Source organism: Mustela lutreola, chromosome 9 (assembly GCF_030435805.1).
Source record: "Mustela lutreola isolate mMusLut2 chromosome 9, mMusLut2.pri, whole genome shotgun sequence".
Taxonomy (NCBI): domain Eukaryota; kingdom Metazoa; phylum Chordata; class Mammalia; order Carnivora; family Mustelidae; genus Mustela; species Mustela lutreola.
Genome location: NC_081298.1, coordinates 108,766,054 through 108,781,600, shown reverse-complemented (window position 1 = coordinate 108,781,600; position 15,547 = coordinate 108,766,054). Strand labels below are relative to the sequence as shown.

At 43.7% G+C, this 15,547-nt stretch overlaps 1 protein-coding gene across 3 annotated transcripts in view; it reads left to right on the top strand.

The window, feature by feature from the left end:
* Window positions 1–396: 396 nt before the first annotated feature.
* The window catches only part of TTL (tubulin tyrosine ligase), a 33,840-nt gene continuing 18,689 nt past the window's right edge, over window positions 397–15,547 (top strand). For all 3 annotated transcript variants that reach the window (XR_009357345.1, XR_009357346.1, XM_059188368.1), the window contains exons 1-3: window positions 397–854; window positions 3,662–3,740; window positions 12,056–12,288. Coding sequence is in view for 1 of the 3 variants with exons in the window: in XM_059188368.1 (XP_059044351.1) it covers window positions 698–854; window positions 3,662–3,740; window positions 12,056–12,288 (469 nt within the window). In the remaining 2 variants the exon portion in view is untranslated. The remainder of the gene's footprint in view (window positions 855–3,661; window positions 3,741–12,055; window positions 12,289–15,547) is intronic.

The following is a 15,547-nucleotide window of genomic DNA, read 5'->3' as shown; positions in this document are numbered from 1 at the left end:
TGTATTTGAATACTATAACTTTTATAGGTCTTCATTTCTGGTAGTGTTAAGTCTTCCAACTTTCTTCTTCAAGATTGCTTTTGTTATTCTTCGACCTTCGCATTTCTGCATAAATTTTAGAATTGCCTTGTCCATTTCCATTCCGCGGTCGTGGGACTGTGCGTTGGAACGTTTCATTTTTATCCACAAATCGTCCCTTTGGAACAGCGGGGGTGGAAGAGCCGCAGCGTGCCGCGCAGAAGCGGGGGGTGGGGGATCCTCCGCCGGCACCGCCCCCTGACTGGGACCCGGGACGCAGGGGGACGCGCCCAGTCTCCCTCGGTCGCACACTGCCAACGCTGCGTCAAAGCCGCGTTCGTCCCGGCGGTCCTCCAGCCAGCGGGGACGTCCAGCCAGGGCCCAGGACGCGCTGCGGAGCCACAGCGAAGAGCCCCCCACAACCCAGCCCGGGCCGGGAGGGGGCGGCCGCGCGGCATCACGGGGCGGAGGCGGGGCCGCGCCGGGAGTTGAAGGAGGGGGAGGGGGCGCGGCCTCCGGGCTGACGCGCGGGCGCCGGGGCGCGGCGCCACCCGGACCCTAGCGATTCGGAGAGCCGGCGCGGCGACGGGCGCCCGGGCGGGTTCCGCGCTGAGCCGCCACCTCGGCCGGCTGGTCCCTGCGGCGGCGCCCGGGCGGCCCGAGGTCACGGCCCTTCGCCATGTACACCTTCGTGGTGCGCGACGAGAACAGCAGCGTCTACGCCGAGGTCTCGCGGCTGCTGCTCGCCACCGGCCACTGGAAGAGGCTGAGGCGCGACAACCCCAGGTTCAACCTGATGCTGGGCGAGAGGAACCGGCTGCCCTTCGGGAGACTGGGTGAGCCCTTCCCCGTGCCCGCCCTCCCCCTCCTCCCACGACCCGTTAGCACCCGCGCTTTTGTCTTAAGGTCATCAATCTTCCTCTCCGTCGTTCCTCGGGCGGAGAGGAAATGGATCCGTAAAGGTCTAAGCGCTCCGCTTTGCATGCCTTCTCGTCCCGTAAATCGGATTCCGCCGCGGCTGCCGGACAATGGCAGGTCCCTGCAACCCGGCGGGCGTCGGCAGCGCGCTCCGCACTGCCCGGGCCAGACGCCCCCAAATCGCACCGGGCTGAGCTGGGGCGGGGCCAGGCCCGGCAGAGCAGCCGCACGACCTCGGGCTCGAGTCCTCTTTTCTGCACTCAGGATTCCACCCTGCCTGATGCTGGCGCGGGAGGGATCCTTATGTGTGGAAAACCCTGAGGACTCAGCTCCCCGAAGGCTCAGGTGAACCGGGGATTTGGAAAAGACCTCTGGATTCCAAAAGCTGGAGCTGCAGAGATGAGCCAAGCCAGGGAATGGCCGGAGGGTGTCTGACTTCGGCCTTTCCTTAGTGTTTCCACAGCTGTGTGTTGAATGCAGATTTTACAGGACGCGCGGGCTTCCCCCTGCGTCCTACTTCTCTGACCTGCTCATCCCGAGGGAGTAACCTTCGGGAGTAACTCACATGGTTGATGCTGGCTTGGCATCATATCTACATCCATATCCGCATCCCCGCGTGTAGGGAGGGGCCGGGGACAGGAGAGGAGGGGAGGACCAGCAGCTCCTTTCTAGATGACGTAATCCAGAAGTTGTGCAGATCACTTTAACTTACATCCCATTGACCTGAACGGTCTCGTGGCTTCTCCTCACTGCGCAGTCATCCCGGAGATGCAGCCTCTCCCACAGTAGCCATCCATGTTCCTTGCCAAAATTCTCCTGGGGTGGGGACCAGTCAGTAACGAGGAAAAGTCATCTCTGCCTTGGAAGGCAGCTCAGAGAGAGCCGTGTTCGATGTCCAGCAGAGGATACAGTTTTTAGAAATAGGTGTGGTCAGAGGGTGGAGAGGTTGAATGGGCAGATTGAAAGCTGGCCACTGGTGAACTTCCATAGAGCCTTTGGGTGGGGGGGGTGGCTTGTACAGTTGTAGTGATTTCGGGAATGAAGGGTGTTTAGCATAGCCTTATGGACATTTTTCCTTTGGAATGGTACCATGGACAACTTTTTATTGTTCTAGAAATGTAAAGATGTATGTATGAGGGGGACTCCATGGAGGGGCTAATTTCAACCCCCAGAAATTTGGGACCACAGGGAATGTGCCTGCAGATTCCCTTTGGTTAACCTGTCTCTCCAAGAAGCCCTTAGCAAATAGAATACCTTCCCTGAAAGAAGAACTACTGGGCGCCTGGGTGGCTCAGTTGGTTAAGCAACTGCCTTCTGCTCAGGTCACGGTCCCGGAGTCCCGGGATCGAGTCCCACATCGGGCTCCCAGCTCCATGGGGAGTCTGCTTCTCCCTCTGACCTTCTCGCCTCTCATGCTCTCTCTCACTGTCTTCTCTCAAATAAATAAATAAAATCTTAAAAAAAAAAAAAAAAGAAGAAGAACTACTGACACTTGAGAACATATATTTCCTTCTTGCTCTTGCATTTCCCTGCCTGACCGACTGACTTTCCTCTGTGGAAAGTCTCTGCCGGGGCCAAAGCAGGGACGTGGTTGGCATTGCTATGGTGGACTAGGGAGGACTAGGGAGGAAGGAGCAGAAACTCACAGGGCCCAAATCATAAACAAGTACCACAGAGTCGACAGAGGATAAATATTTGTTTTTTTATGGAAAAGCAAACAGCGTCCGTCAGCCATCTGGTTATATGTCTTCACTGTTAGGGATATTTAGTTTTTGCTTAAAGTGTGAAACCCAAGGAGGTGGCTTATAGAGCCAGGTAAAGTCTCAGGAAGGTTGGTACCATGGAGATAAGAAAGTAGACAGCTGAGGTATAAGGCAGGTTCATCTACCCCAGGGAGACAGTGAGAGCTAGTTAGTGCCTAAGTCTTTTAATTTAAATTGTATGCTGTTCTCAGATGTATTCTTCTTACCTCTGGCATCTTCTACTCTCCCTTTGTTTGGTTTTACTTTTTTTGTTGTTGCTGGAAATTCAATGCATTTTGTTAGGATTTTAAACAAAAATGGAGGCCTTTGTGTTTGTTTGTATCCTTTCTGCTCTATTTTATAGAGGAGGGGACAATCCAATAAGATTTACTAAAGATGAGTTTCTCTGTGGAGATACTCAGAAGAAGGTTCTCAGGGCTTCTGATTTTATAGACCTGGCTTCTCCACTACCTTCGTTCGCCTCTTGTGGCTCTTCTAGAAGGTCGCAGAGGTAGACGTGCTTGAGAAAAGCAACAGCATAGTTATAGTGCCCACCCTGATGGCTGTAGAAAAGCAAGGTTGGGGTGTCAGAGCATGACTGTTACAGTTGCATTGTACAAAGATTATTAAATCCTTCTGTGTTAAGCCAAGAGTGGGGTGTGGTGGGGATCAAAGAGAGGTGAAATGGAAAATGCCCTTCTTCCCTAAGGAGAGAAAACAAAAGCAGCAGCTGTCTTTGGCAGAGCTAGGATGTTGTTACCTTAATGCCCACTGTGGGGCCGGGGAGGGTTTCCAGGGCCGTGCTGTGGAAGGGGAGTACATGTGCAGGGCAGTGGAACAGTTCCATTTCTACCAACCAGTCCTGAAATGGAAGAAAGAAAAACTGGGCATGACACAGCTGTTCTCTCTCCTACATGCTGGTGCTGACATGGTCATTTCCCACCTGTCCTCTTTCCCTTCTGAACCTCCTCTTTCCTTTATAGGTCACGAGCCTGGGCTGATGCAGTTGGTGAATTACTACAGAGGGGCTGACAAACTGTGTCGCAAAGCTTCTTTAGTGAAGTAAGTGTTTAAGATCCTTTCAATGCAATACATAAATGTTTTTCGTTTTCATCCTGAAGCACTTAAACAAAAATGTGAGGTTTTTTTTTTTTTTTTAAGAGGATAAAAATAACTTTGATCTAAAAAGCCAGCAATATGAGTTCTGGAGCATCCTCTGTGCTACTTTGATTGCAGTTTTAAACTTTGCTCTTTGTGCTTGATAAAGCCTGTCTGTCTCCTAGGAGGCTCCCTAGAAGCAGAGGGGAAACCAGGTTTCTTGTGTGGGTGATTGATGGGGCGGGGGAAGAGGTGGAGGCTCCTGGGAGAAACTCACTTGGAAGCAAGCGGGGGCCAGACAGCAGGAGGAGAAGCCAAGCAAAGATGTGGTTTCAACAGAAGTCTCTCCTCAGCTTGACGCCCTGACGCTTCAGGAGTTCATGGTACCTCAGCATTGAGACAAGAGGACCTGTGCTCTAGTATCAGGCAGCCACTGGCTGTGGGGGAAGTGGGAAATGTAGCTCCTCCCACATTTCTGAGCAGCGCCTGGACCCTGGAGAAGAGGCTTGCATGAGCTCTTGGGAGCCACCTCCCGGCAGCCAGGGGTCCCCTCAGAAAGGACAGCGGGGCAGGATATAACACTATTGGCTACACTGCCCATCTCTGAGCAGTGCGGTTATAGCAAGGTGTCACAAGAATGGTACGGGAAGGTGGAGGGGACCAGTATTATACAGTAATAAAGATCTAGGATCAGAAGCTTGGGTTCTTTTTTTTATTTTTATCTCAGAGTTCCAGAGAAGCCTGGGTTCTAATCCCAGGTCTTCTTCTTCTTGGCTGGGGCAAATTTCCTCATCCCTCTGAGCCTTAGAATCTACCTCATAAGGTGGCTGCAAGGATTAAATATGGTGATGATGTAAAGTATATAGCACAATGGTAAGACTCTGTGCATTAGTTTCCTTTTATGTAAATAAAATGAGGATAGTAGTAGCAACTGCCTTAGGGTTGTTGTAAGAATTAATTGAATTGATTTGTGTATTGGCTTTGAGTCATGTCTGTCTCATAGTTCACACTACATAAGTATAGGCTCTTTTATTACTCTTATTATGGCTGTCACTGCTATGACTGTTTTCATTTGAGTAGGGAAAAACTGGGTAGTGCCCTTAAAATTGCGGCTGTAACAGGTTTCCAGTATTCTTTCCATGATGACCAATGAACATGTATGTGTAGCCAAACAAACCACTTAGGGAAGAAGACACTGGAAGGTATGACTCAGTTTAAATGCTCTTTTCCCCACTTGCATTTCTCTTTGGGCTCCATCTAGGTTGGGTGTTCATGGCATTATTTTCCCCTTTTTGTTTATACTCATTGGCCCCAGTAATGTATGTATCCACTTCTCTCTGTGATGGATTTTCATGATTCACCACTACCCCTAAAGGTGAGCAAAGCTTTGTGAAGTCTTATTATTACATTATTTTAAAAGATTTTGTTTATTGGTCAGGGAGAGAGGGAGAGTACATGTGCAAGCAGGGGAGGGGCAGAGGGAGAGGGAGAAGCAAACTCCCCACGGAGCAGAGAGCCCATTGCGGGGCTCAATCCCAGGATCCTGAGATCATGACTTGAGCTGAAGGCAGATGCTTAACTGACTGAGCCACCCAGGCTCCCCTTGTTAGTACATATTCACATATTTAGAATGCAAAAGATTATTTCACCAAAAATAAGAGTAAAAGTGGGACATGATTGTTTATCCAGATTATTCATTTAGAAAATTTTTAAAAAAGTTTATTCAATCTTTTTTCTGCTATGATTTTTTAATCTGAAGATAAAGGTAGAATTTAGCTTTTAGTATAAAAAGTATAAGCTTTTTTTTTTTTTTTTAAGATTTTATTCATTCACCTGACAGAGAGAAAGATCGCAAGTAGGCAGAGAGGCAGGTAGAGAGAGGGGGAAGCAGGCCCCCCCACTGAGCAGAGAGCCCGACACAGGACTCGATCCCAGAACCCTGAGACCATGACCTGAGCTGAAGGCAAAGGCCCGACCCACTAGGCCACCCAGGCGCCCCTAAGTATAAGCTTTTATGAATATAAGTACAGAGGAAGCTGTAAAAAATACATATCTATAACATTCTACATATTTGCATAGTTAGCAGCTATAATGAAGTGGAGTCAGTAGATGGCTGGAATCTTGATTGGGTCTGAGTAGGTATCTGGATCTTGGATGCTCAGTTGGTTAAGAATCTGCCTTCAGCTCAGGTCATGATCTCAGGGTACTGGGATCAGGTCCTGAATGGGGCTCCCTGCTCCGTGGGGAGTCTGCTTCTCACTCTGCCTGATGCTTCCCTTGCTTGTATTCTCTCTCTGTGTCAAACAAATAAATAAAATCTTTAAAAAATAATAATAATTCACATTTCCCTGATGATGAGTGATGTTGAGCATCTTAAAAAAAAAAAAAAAAAGATGACCCATCTGTAAACGTGGATGGTGGTGATCATACCTAGCTCTATGTCCTTCTATGGTATGTGACATTGTTGTGATGGCACCTTGTGAATGGTGGCTGGGGCTTGTCATCATCCGTGTAAGCTTTCTTCATTATCTCAGGTGTCCCTCAAGGGATTGTAGTAGTTCCAGGAATTGATGGTCCCTTTGTTGTTTTGTCCCTCTCTCATAATTTTGTATGGTGTGAAAGGGCTCCAGAGAGTTAAAAACATAATATTCTCATTTTAATGTGGGACAAAATGGCAGCTCCGGGAGGACAACTCGGTTGCCCATGGCCATATCTTGCCCATGTTGAGCTTAGATGGTTCTAATCTGTACAAATGGGACCTGTGGGCTGTATGACTGGGCATCCCTCACAGGGCTTTCCAGAACTGCAGTAGGGTTTTCCACTGGACCCTTTACAGCAAGTGCTTTCCTCTTGTTACTTCAGGGCATTTCAGAAATTCATCAAGGCCCTGAGGCTGTATTCTCAGAGCCCCAAGTGGCTTTTCTTTTAACCCAGGGTAGAAGCTTTCTTTTCCTATGGTGAATTTTTCTCCCTTGTGTATATATGTAAGTCTTCTATTGTGATTTCTTTCCAAATGAGTTTATGAGGAAATGCAGCAATTGCAAAGGTTGCTGTCCAGCAGAAATAGAATGCTAGCCACGTGTGTAATTTAAAATTTTTTATAGCTGTGTTAAACTAAGTTTCAAGAAAGAAGTGCAATTTACTTTAATAATATATTTTATTTGACCAGAGAAATCTAAAATAATCAGTTTGATGTATTATTAATAGAAAAAACAATTCACGAGATGTTTTATGTATTATATTTTCATTCTGAGTCTTCAAAATCTGATGTGCATTTTACATTTTTGGAACATCTTAATTCAGACACTAAATTTTCACCTGAAATCCTTTCCCTCTAGTTAGATTTCATAAAAATTTATGGTTGGAAAAGTAGATTTACATACTTAGATTATCCCCACATCAACTTTTTCAGTAACCAAATGAAAAATCATTTGCACAGGGGCGCCTGGGTGGCTCAGTGGATTAAGCCGCTGCCTTCGGCTCAGGTCATGATCTCAGGGTCTTGGGATCGAGTCCCGCATTGGGCTCTCTGCTCAGCAGGGAGCCTGCTTCCCTCTCTCTCTCTCTCTGGCTGCCTCTCTGTCTACTTGTGATTTCTCTCTGTCAAATAAATAAATCTTTAAAAAAAAAAAAATCTACATTTTGAGTCATGTTCTAAAAATATGTAAAATTCATTATTGTTGACTTATATTATGAAGTTGAAACAAAAATTTTCACATTCGTCGGACTAGGTCATAAATATGATCTTCTTTTCCCTTCCTTGGAGCTTTAAATTTAGCTTGATCATATGTGGTGTGGATATCAGTGAGAAAATGTCAATCCCACTGCCATTTTTTATGTTTGATTATTGAGTGAAATAATTATTTCTTGACTTGGGGAGCATTTTCTTTTATTGCAAGGAAATCTGATTTCGAGTTGACAATACAGTGAATTGTAGGACTCCTTTATCTCTCAATCAGTGAACACTGGCAGAAAACACAGAATCATTAAATCCATTGTCTTTTTCTTTCAACAGTTCCATACTGGGGAATCATTGTAGCATTTACAAGTATATACTAAAGCATTTCAACAACTGTATCCATGATAGTTTTCACAGAGCCGGCTTCAGAAAATTGAGTGCAAGTGTTTCTGATATGTAACATACAGTACAATGAAGCAATAAAAGAAGCATCAGTCTTAAAATCCCAGTAAGTCAGATGTCAACCCAACCTAGCTGAAGTACTGTCACCATAGAAGTTTTCACATACAGGTGAAATTCTTCTTTGACAGATGTAAAAGATTCAAAAAATACCTACATCACAAGGTTCATAGTTTTTTGTTTTCATTTTTTAAAGATTTTAGGGGCGCCTGGGTGGCTCAGTGGGTTAAGCGTCTGCCTTTGGCTCAGGTCATGATCCCAGGGTCCTGGGATTGAGCCCCGCATCAGGCTCTCTGCTCAGCGGGGAGCCTGCTTCTCCCTCTCTCTGCCTGCTGCTCTGTCTACTTGTGATCTCTGTCTGCCAAATAAATAAAATCTTAAAAAAAAAATTTATTTGACAGAGAGAGAGAGAGATCATAGGTTCATAGTTTTGAGGCTACAAATACTTTTTCATGTATTTGAAAATTCTTTGAGACAGAACATACCCAAAGTATTAAATTGGGCAACATCTTGTGTCACAGAACTCAACTAAAACTAAAGAAAAATATTTAAGATTTTTTTACTTTTGAATCAGTTTTTGATATTATTAGAAAGGCTTAGTGCTCCTTGGGCAATGTTCATGATTTAGTTAAAGATTGTTCACTTTTTGTAAAATACTTTTTTTGCTCTTTTCCTCAGAATATTTCTTCTAACTGTATTTCTATCTAAAATGGTTTGCTTTTTTTTTCTTTAAGGTTTTACTTACTTATTTGAGACGGAGAGCATGAGCAGGGATGGGGGGCAGAGGGAGAGGGAGAAGCAGACTCCCCACTGAGCAGGAAGCCTTATGCAGGGCTCAACCCCAGGACCCTGAGATCATGACTTGAGCTAAAGGCAGACCTTTAACCAACTGAGCCACCCAGGAGCCGCTAAAATGGTTTTCTTTTGGAGGACCTGAGTGGCTCAGGCAGTTGAGTGTCTGAATCTTAGTTTTGGCTCAGGTTAATTCTGGTTTCAGCCACAGATTTCACTGATTGTTTTTTTAGTTTTTTATTTATTCTGGTTTCAGCCACAGATTTCACTGATTGTTTTTTTAGTTTTTTATTTAAATTCCAGTTGGTTAACATAGGATGTAATATTAGTTTCAAGGTGTAGAGTTAGTGATTCAGCACTTACATCCAACCCATGGTGCTTAGCACAGCAGTGCACTCCTTCATTCCCATCACCTGTGTCATCTGTTCCTGCCACGCTACTCTCCTCTGGTAACCATCAGTTTGTTCTCTTTATTAAGAGTCTGTTTCTTGGTTTGCCTCTCTCATTTTTTTTTTTTTTTTGTTGTTTGTTTGTTTTTGTTTGGCTTGGTTTGGTTTGGTTTGGTTTGGTTGTTGAGAGGAAACAGCTTATGAAATTTACTGTGTATTTGCTGAAAATGCCTCCTTTGTACAGCAAACACACTTTTTCCATTTTACTCTGCGATAGCAAGTTGCAGTTGCCATTCATTATGAAGTTTCTGACATACCTTCCACCAGTTCTTTTTTTTTGTTGTTGTTATTTCTCCTTTATAGTTCTGGTCATAGCTCTACCCTTTGGCATCTTCACTCAATTCTGGATCAATCTTTGATTTAAAAAATAAGAAGGAGGGGTGCCTGGGTGGCTCAGTCGATAAGTGTCTCCCTTCAGCTCAGATCATGATCCCAGGGTCCTGAGATCAAGCCCCGTTTTGGGCTCCCCTTGGCAGGGAGCCTACTTCTCCCTCTCCCACTCCTCCTGGTTGTGATCCCTTTCTCGCTCTCTCTCTCTCTCTGTCAAATAAATAAATAAAATCTTAAAAAAAAAAAAGAAAGAAAGAAAAAGAAGAGGTAGCTCTGTTAAGCGACTGCCTTCAGCTCAGGTCATGATCCTGGGGTCCTGAGATCAAGTCCTGAATCAGGCTCCCTGCTCAGGGGGGGAGCCTGCTGTTCCCTCTGACCCTCTCCCCTTTCATACTCTCTTTCTTTCTCATTCTCTCTGTCAAATAAATAAAATCGTAAAAAAAAAAAAAAAGAAGAAGAAGAAGAAGAATCAAAACCTGAGAGAAGAAGAAATATCTGACACTAACCAAGCCATGCTAAATGCAGATGTCTGCTCTATACTAGAAATGTGTTCATGAACTTTTTGTTAGCTTCAGAGCTGGTAAGGGAATTCTAGCAATGAAGTTGAGGATAATATACAAACTCAAAGGGAATAAAGCTATCACATTAACTTGACAAAAAAAAAAATCTGGCAACAATAGTATTCCATTGCTTTAAATTTAAAAATTTGTCCATGCTTATTTTTTAACTAGATATGTAGTGACATTTCACGTTAGTTACCAATTCTGATATGCATAGCTATCCTTGTAACTCCTGCTGTCTGCATAATAAACACGATACAGTGTTTCATCAGCAGTGCATGGAAGATAAAGTCACTTGAACTGAATGAACCTATTGTCCCTGAGCAGAACAGTGGTGTGTTTATGCATGCGACTAGAAACACATGCGCCTGACGTGCTCGCTGCAGTACCACAAAAATATCTTAGGTCATGCCGTGGTTAATGTCATCCTACCAAAAGAGTACAGTTGTGAATAATGGAAGGATATTTTACAGTACTTCAGTTTTTACATTAAAACTAAACAAACTTTAAAATTCAGTTTCTGTGTCACATTGGCCATATTTGAAATTCTCAGAAGCCACATGTGGCTAGTGTGTGTGCCTTGTGTAGATAGAGTTGGCCAATGTAGATAGAGTTGAGTATTTGGTGAGTTAGAAATTTATTGGTTTTGTTCCTTTGAATTCAAGTAATTGTCGCATTCTATTGCCTTCGGCTTAAAAATAACTATATTTTAAATCTTAGTTAAAAATTTCCTTTCAGGACCCCTGGTGGCTTAGTTCGTTAAGCATCTGCCTTTGGCTCAGGTCATGATTCCAGGGTCCTGGGATTGAGTTCTACTTTGGGCTCCTTGCACAGAGGGGAGCCTGCTTCTCCCTCTGCCTGCCACTCCCCCTGCTTGTGCTCTTTCTCTCCTTTCTCTCTCTCTGTCAAATAAATAAATAAAATCTTTAACCATTTTTGTTTTTTTTTATTTCTGCCATTTGCTCATTGAGTGGTTTTTGCAAGTAGATCTTAACACAGGCTTAACATTAATAGTTCTGTTCTAGGTAGAGGAGGGAGCACAGCTTAGGGAAGGCCTGCAGATGTCTTTGGGTGAGTTAACTCCTGCCTCCAATTCTTGGGGAGTAAGAGTAAGTTTTGAGTGAGGACCAGGAGTTTGGGGCTTGTGTAATGGCTGTTTCTTACTACCTTTATGATCTTGGGAAATTTACTTCTCTGGGACCCAGTGGCTAATCTGTGAGATGAGATCCTAGTGTACCCCCACCGGGGGTCTGATTTGAGAGTAAATGCACTGGGAAGCCCTTCATAAGCCCTTCTGTTTATTAAGTGCCTTGCCCATGGCCTGACTTCATCTTCTGTTGCATTATGTTATTTTGGGGGCCGGAGTTATGTTTAGTTATGACCACTGTAGTTGTGTGCCCTATTAGAAACGTTCCTCCCTTATGTGTCATTGAATCCAGGCTGGGCTAAAAGCAAGAAATGAAGAAATGAAGAACTAAAACAAGTCTTCAGATAATTCTTCAAAGACTACTGAGCAGTAGTCTTTGCTCTCCAGAGAGTTGGGCCAAGATAGTTTTTTTTCTAGTAAGCCAAATAGTTTCCCAGGTTCTCTACTTTGTTTTTTTTAGCATGGGTCTAGCTCAACCACAACATGTATGTTGAAAAAGTATTGTCTCAGAATTACTTCAAGTTAATTTTCCATAGAGGTGCATTTTTAAAAGAGCTAAAGTCCTGGATATTAAGCTCCTTTTTAACTACTTGGAGCATGCCTTTAGGGTTGCATGTCATAGCTGGGTGCTGCCCAGTAGTGTGTTATAGGTCAGCTCAAAGAGGCCAAGAACGAAGAGTGGGATAAAAAGACCAGCTCCTAAATAAATAAAATCTTTAAAACAAAGCAAAACAAAACAAAAGCAGCTCCCGGCCCTGGTATTGCCTTGCCTCTTTGACAAGCTCTGGGGGAAAGCACTGGCTTTTCTGAGTGGAATGGCAGGGTGTACTAAGAAGGGAAACTGACCTTCTGTCATCTGTCAGGCTAATCAAGACAAGCCCAGACCTGGCTGAATCCTGCACATGGTTTCCAGAGTCCTATGTGATTTATCCAACTAATCTCAAGACCCCAGTTGCTCCAGCACAGAATGGAATTCACCCACCGATCCATAACTCAAGGACAGATGAAAGGGAATTCTTCCTGGCTTCTTATAACAGAAAGAAAGAAGATGGAGAGGGCAATGTTTGGATTGCAAAGTCATCAGCTGGTGCCAAAGGTGAGTTGGCATTGCTGTCCCCTTCTGCCTCTGCTGTCGGTTCTCATATGGTTTGTTCAGTTATGCGTTAGATTCAATGATGTCTTTAGATGAGTGACTATTATAATCTGAATGCTCAAGGGTAGAGACCACGTCTAGTTACATAGTTTTAAGTATTTATCTAGGTACTGAAGACTTATAAATATATATCTCCAGCCAAAGTATTTCCTTTTAAGCTCCAGATTCAGTTTGGCAGGCATTTCAAATGTAATATATCTGATATGGATCTTTTCATTTCCTGCCCAGTTTAACCCACCCTAGCCTACCCCTCTTTCAGTCTTCATAGTACGTGATCCCATAGTATGTGATCCCACTCTGCACTCAGTCTCCGAAGCCCAAAATCGAGGCTTCATCCTTGATTCCTCTTTCTTTACAGTCCATACCTAATGCATCAGCAAGTCTTGCTAGCTCTACCTTCAAAATACATTCTGAATTATTCTTTTTCTTGCCATTTCTGCTGCTATCACTTGAAGTCAAAACTACGATTCTCTCTAGTCTGCGTAATTGCAATGCCTGCTCACGGCCAGGTCTCTAAGACAGAGCGATGTCTAAAAACGTAAGCCTGATCAGGTTACTCCCTGTTCAAGACTTACCAGCTGGCTTCCCAATGCAGTCAGATAAACTTCGGGTTGCTGATGGAGCCTACACTATTTAAATTTGCTCCTATCTCTATCCTGTTCTTGACCTTGCTCACTGTTCTATAGCCATGCCTGCCTAGAGTCCTAAAAATATCCTAAATCCGTCTGCATATCTCAGATGTCCCTTTGGATTATTTTCTGTTTCTTTCAGCTCAGATGATGCCTTGTCAGAGAATCCTTTTCCTTTCTAAAATAGCCTTTATGCCCGTTGCTCTCTGTCCTTTGCCCTGCTTTGTTTTCCCTCCCCGCACTAACCTCTTCCAGCACGTCTATTACATATCTGTTTATCCGCCCATCTCCTCTCTTACACCATAAGCTCCTTGTAAACACAGAATTTCTGTCTTGTTCATCTCTACCCTCCCCAGAGGCACTCAGTAAATGTGTGATGAATGCATAGAAGGAATGCGGTTTATAATGTTGACTCAAGCTCAAAATATAGGCAGTCCCCAATGTAATGAACACATAAACACGGTCTATCTCTATAGCTACCATCATATGCTCCTTTTAAAACCATTCTATTTTGAACTTACTTCTTCTTTTATTGCCTTGGAAGACCATCTGGCCATTGGTACTCATTTCTGTCCCCGGTCCAGTGGACCTCACCTTCTTTTCCACCAACCATGAAACAGGAGGGCATCACCTGGAATCTCCTGAAAAGGGGAGAGTTGGACTCTTGCCACAAGCCAAGTACCTCACCTACTTCTCTCTCCCCTCTTGTGACCTCTTCTCAAGTAATGTCCCCTAGTTTTGTTATAATGATAAATGGGGGAATTGGAAGAGGAAATAGACATTTACAGAATTCCATATTCCTTCTGTGGATTTGGGCTTGAGTCAGGATGGCCATTGTAAGGACATCTTGTATCATGGAGTCTTAGCCAGAGTGAGAATCAGGAGCGAGGCAAGGCCCTTGTCAAGTCGAGCCAGTGATCCCACCTGGGTGGTGTCTGAACCCTCACCCAGACACGTCATAGATTGGTGGTCAGCATCAGGGCGAGGTAAAGAGAGAATAAAATGCCAAACAAGGGGGAAATTTTGCCTTAGGGAGTTGAGATAAGTGGTATGCATTTGTTTTGTTTGGGAACTACAAAATGAAACCAATAGGATGTATAATGGCTTTTATTCTTGTTAAAGAAGTCTCTAGTACCTGCCACATGCTGGGAATAGTTAGCTCAACCTCCACACTATATCTGGTGTAAAGACCCCCTCTTCACCACCCCCACCACCGATCTTGGACCTCAGCTACCTTCACATCTCACCTGGAGCGTTGTTCCTTGTCCTCCTGCCCTTGGCCGTTCTCCAGAATACACATGCAGTACAGTAGTCAGAGATCATGTTAAAGCACAGTCAGACCCTGTCACATCTGTGTGCACTGCTGTCTCCCTGGTGCTGGGGCAGCACACAGGGAGCCAAAGTTCGATATATATATTGAGTGATGAGTGAATGAATAGATGAAGTAATGGGTGTTTGGAGATACAGACATAAATAAAATAGATATGATCTCTTGCTCTTATGGACGCTAGGGATACATATATTTCTAGATAAATAGTTGAGATGGGCACAAATAACAAAAAAAAAAGACTGTCACCTGGAAGCTCCTTAAAGAATTCCAGAGTTTCCTCATTATTTCTCCAGGTTTAGTTAGTGAGGATATAAAGAAGCAATATTAGAAATACAGTTAACGAATCCATGGAAACATGGTACACTGGTATTCAAAATTTACAAAATATATATAGATTTTATGTATCATTTTATACCTATAAAATAAGAGAGACCTTCAGTGATACTGTTGCTGAAGGTTTGTAATGAACTGCTTCCTCTTAGTTGTGATACACTGCCTTTTGAAAAATCAATAGGATAATACAAAGGAAGAGCCATAGAGTACATAGGCCTTGGCCTACAAATCTCGTTCCTGAAAACGTAACTCCAGGGAAATATTTTAAAAGAAACAAGAGTGATCTATAGCAAAGACATTTACTACCATGTGACCTGTAACAGCAACATTTTATTTAGAAACAACCCCACTGTCCAGCAATCAGTAAACGTATAATTTTCTTCAGCTGCTAACATAATTGTAATGTTAATTTAGAAACAGTCAAAATACTAACAATATAAAGTGAAAAAAATTGACGGGGCGCCTGGGTGGCTCAGTGGGTTAAGCCGCTGCTTTCGGCTCGGGTCATGATCTCGGAGTCCTGGGATCGAGTCCCACATCGGGCTCTCTGCTCAGCAGGGAGCCTGCTTCCTCCTCTCTGCCTGCCTCTCTGCCTGCTTGTGATCTCTCTCTGTCAAATAAATAAATAAAATCTTTAAAAAAAAAAAAAATTGACGATATAAGGTGAGTTCACTATGACTGAGCCAATCTTTCCTTATGGAAAGGAAAGTGATATTAAAAGATAAAAATAACTATATTAGGAAATAAGACTACAGGTAAATTTTCTATTTCACTTGAATGCCATGTTCTTTATCAATAATAATAGTTTTTTAAAGTTATCAAAATGTAACTTTCTACCTTCTTCCATTTATTTTTCCCATCTATCAGCATTAGGTTTATTTTCAATAAGAAATAGTATATAGAAAGAAAT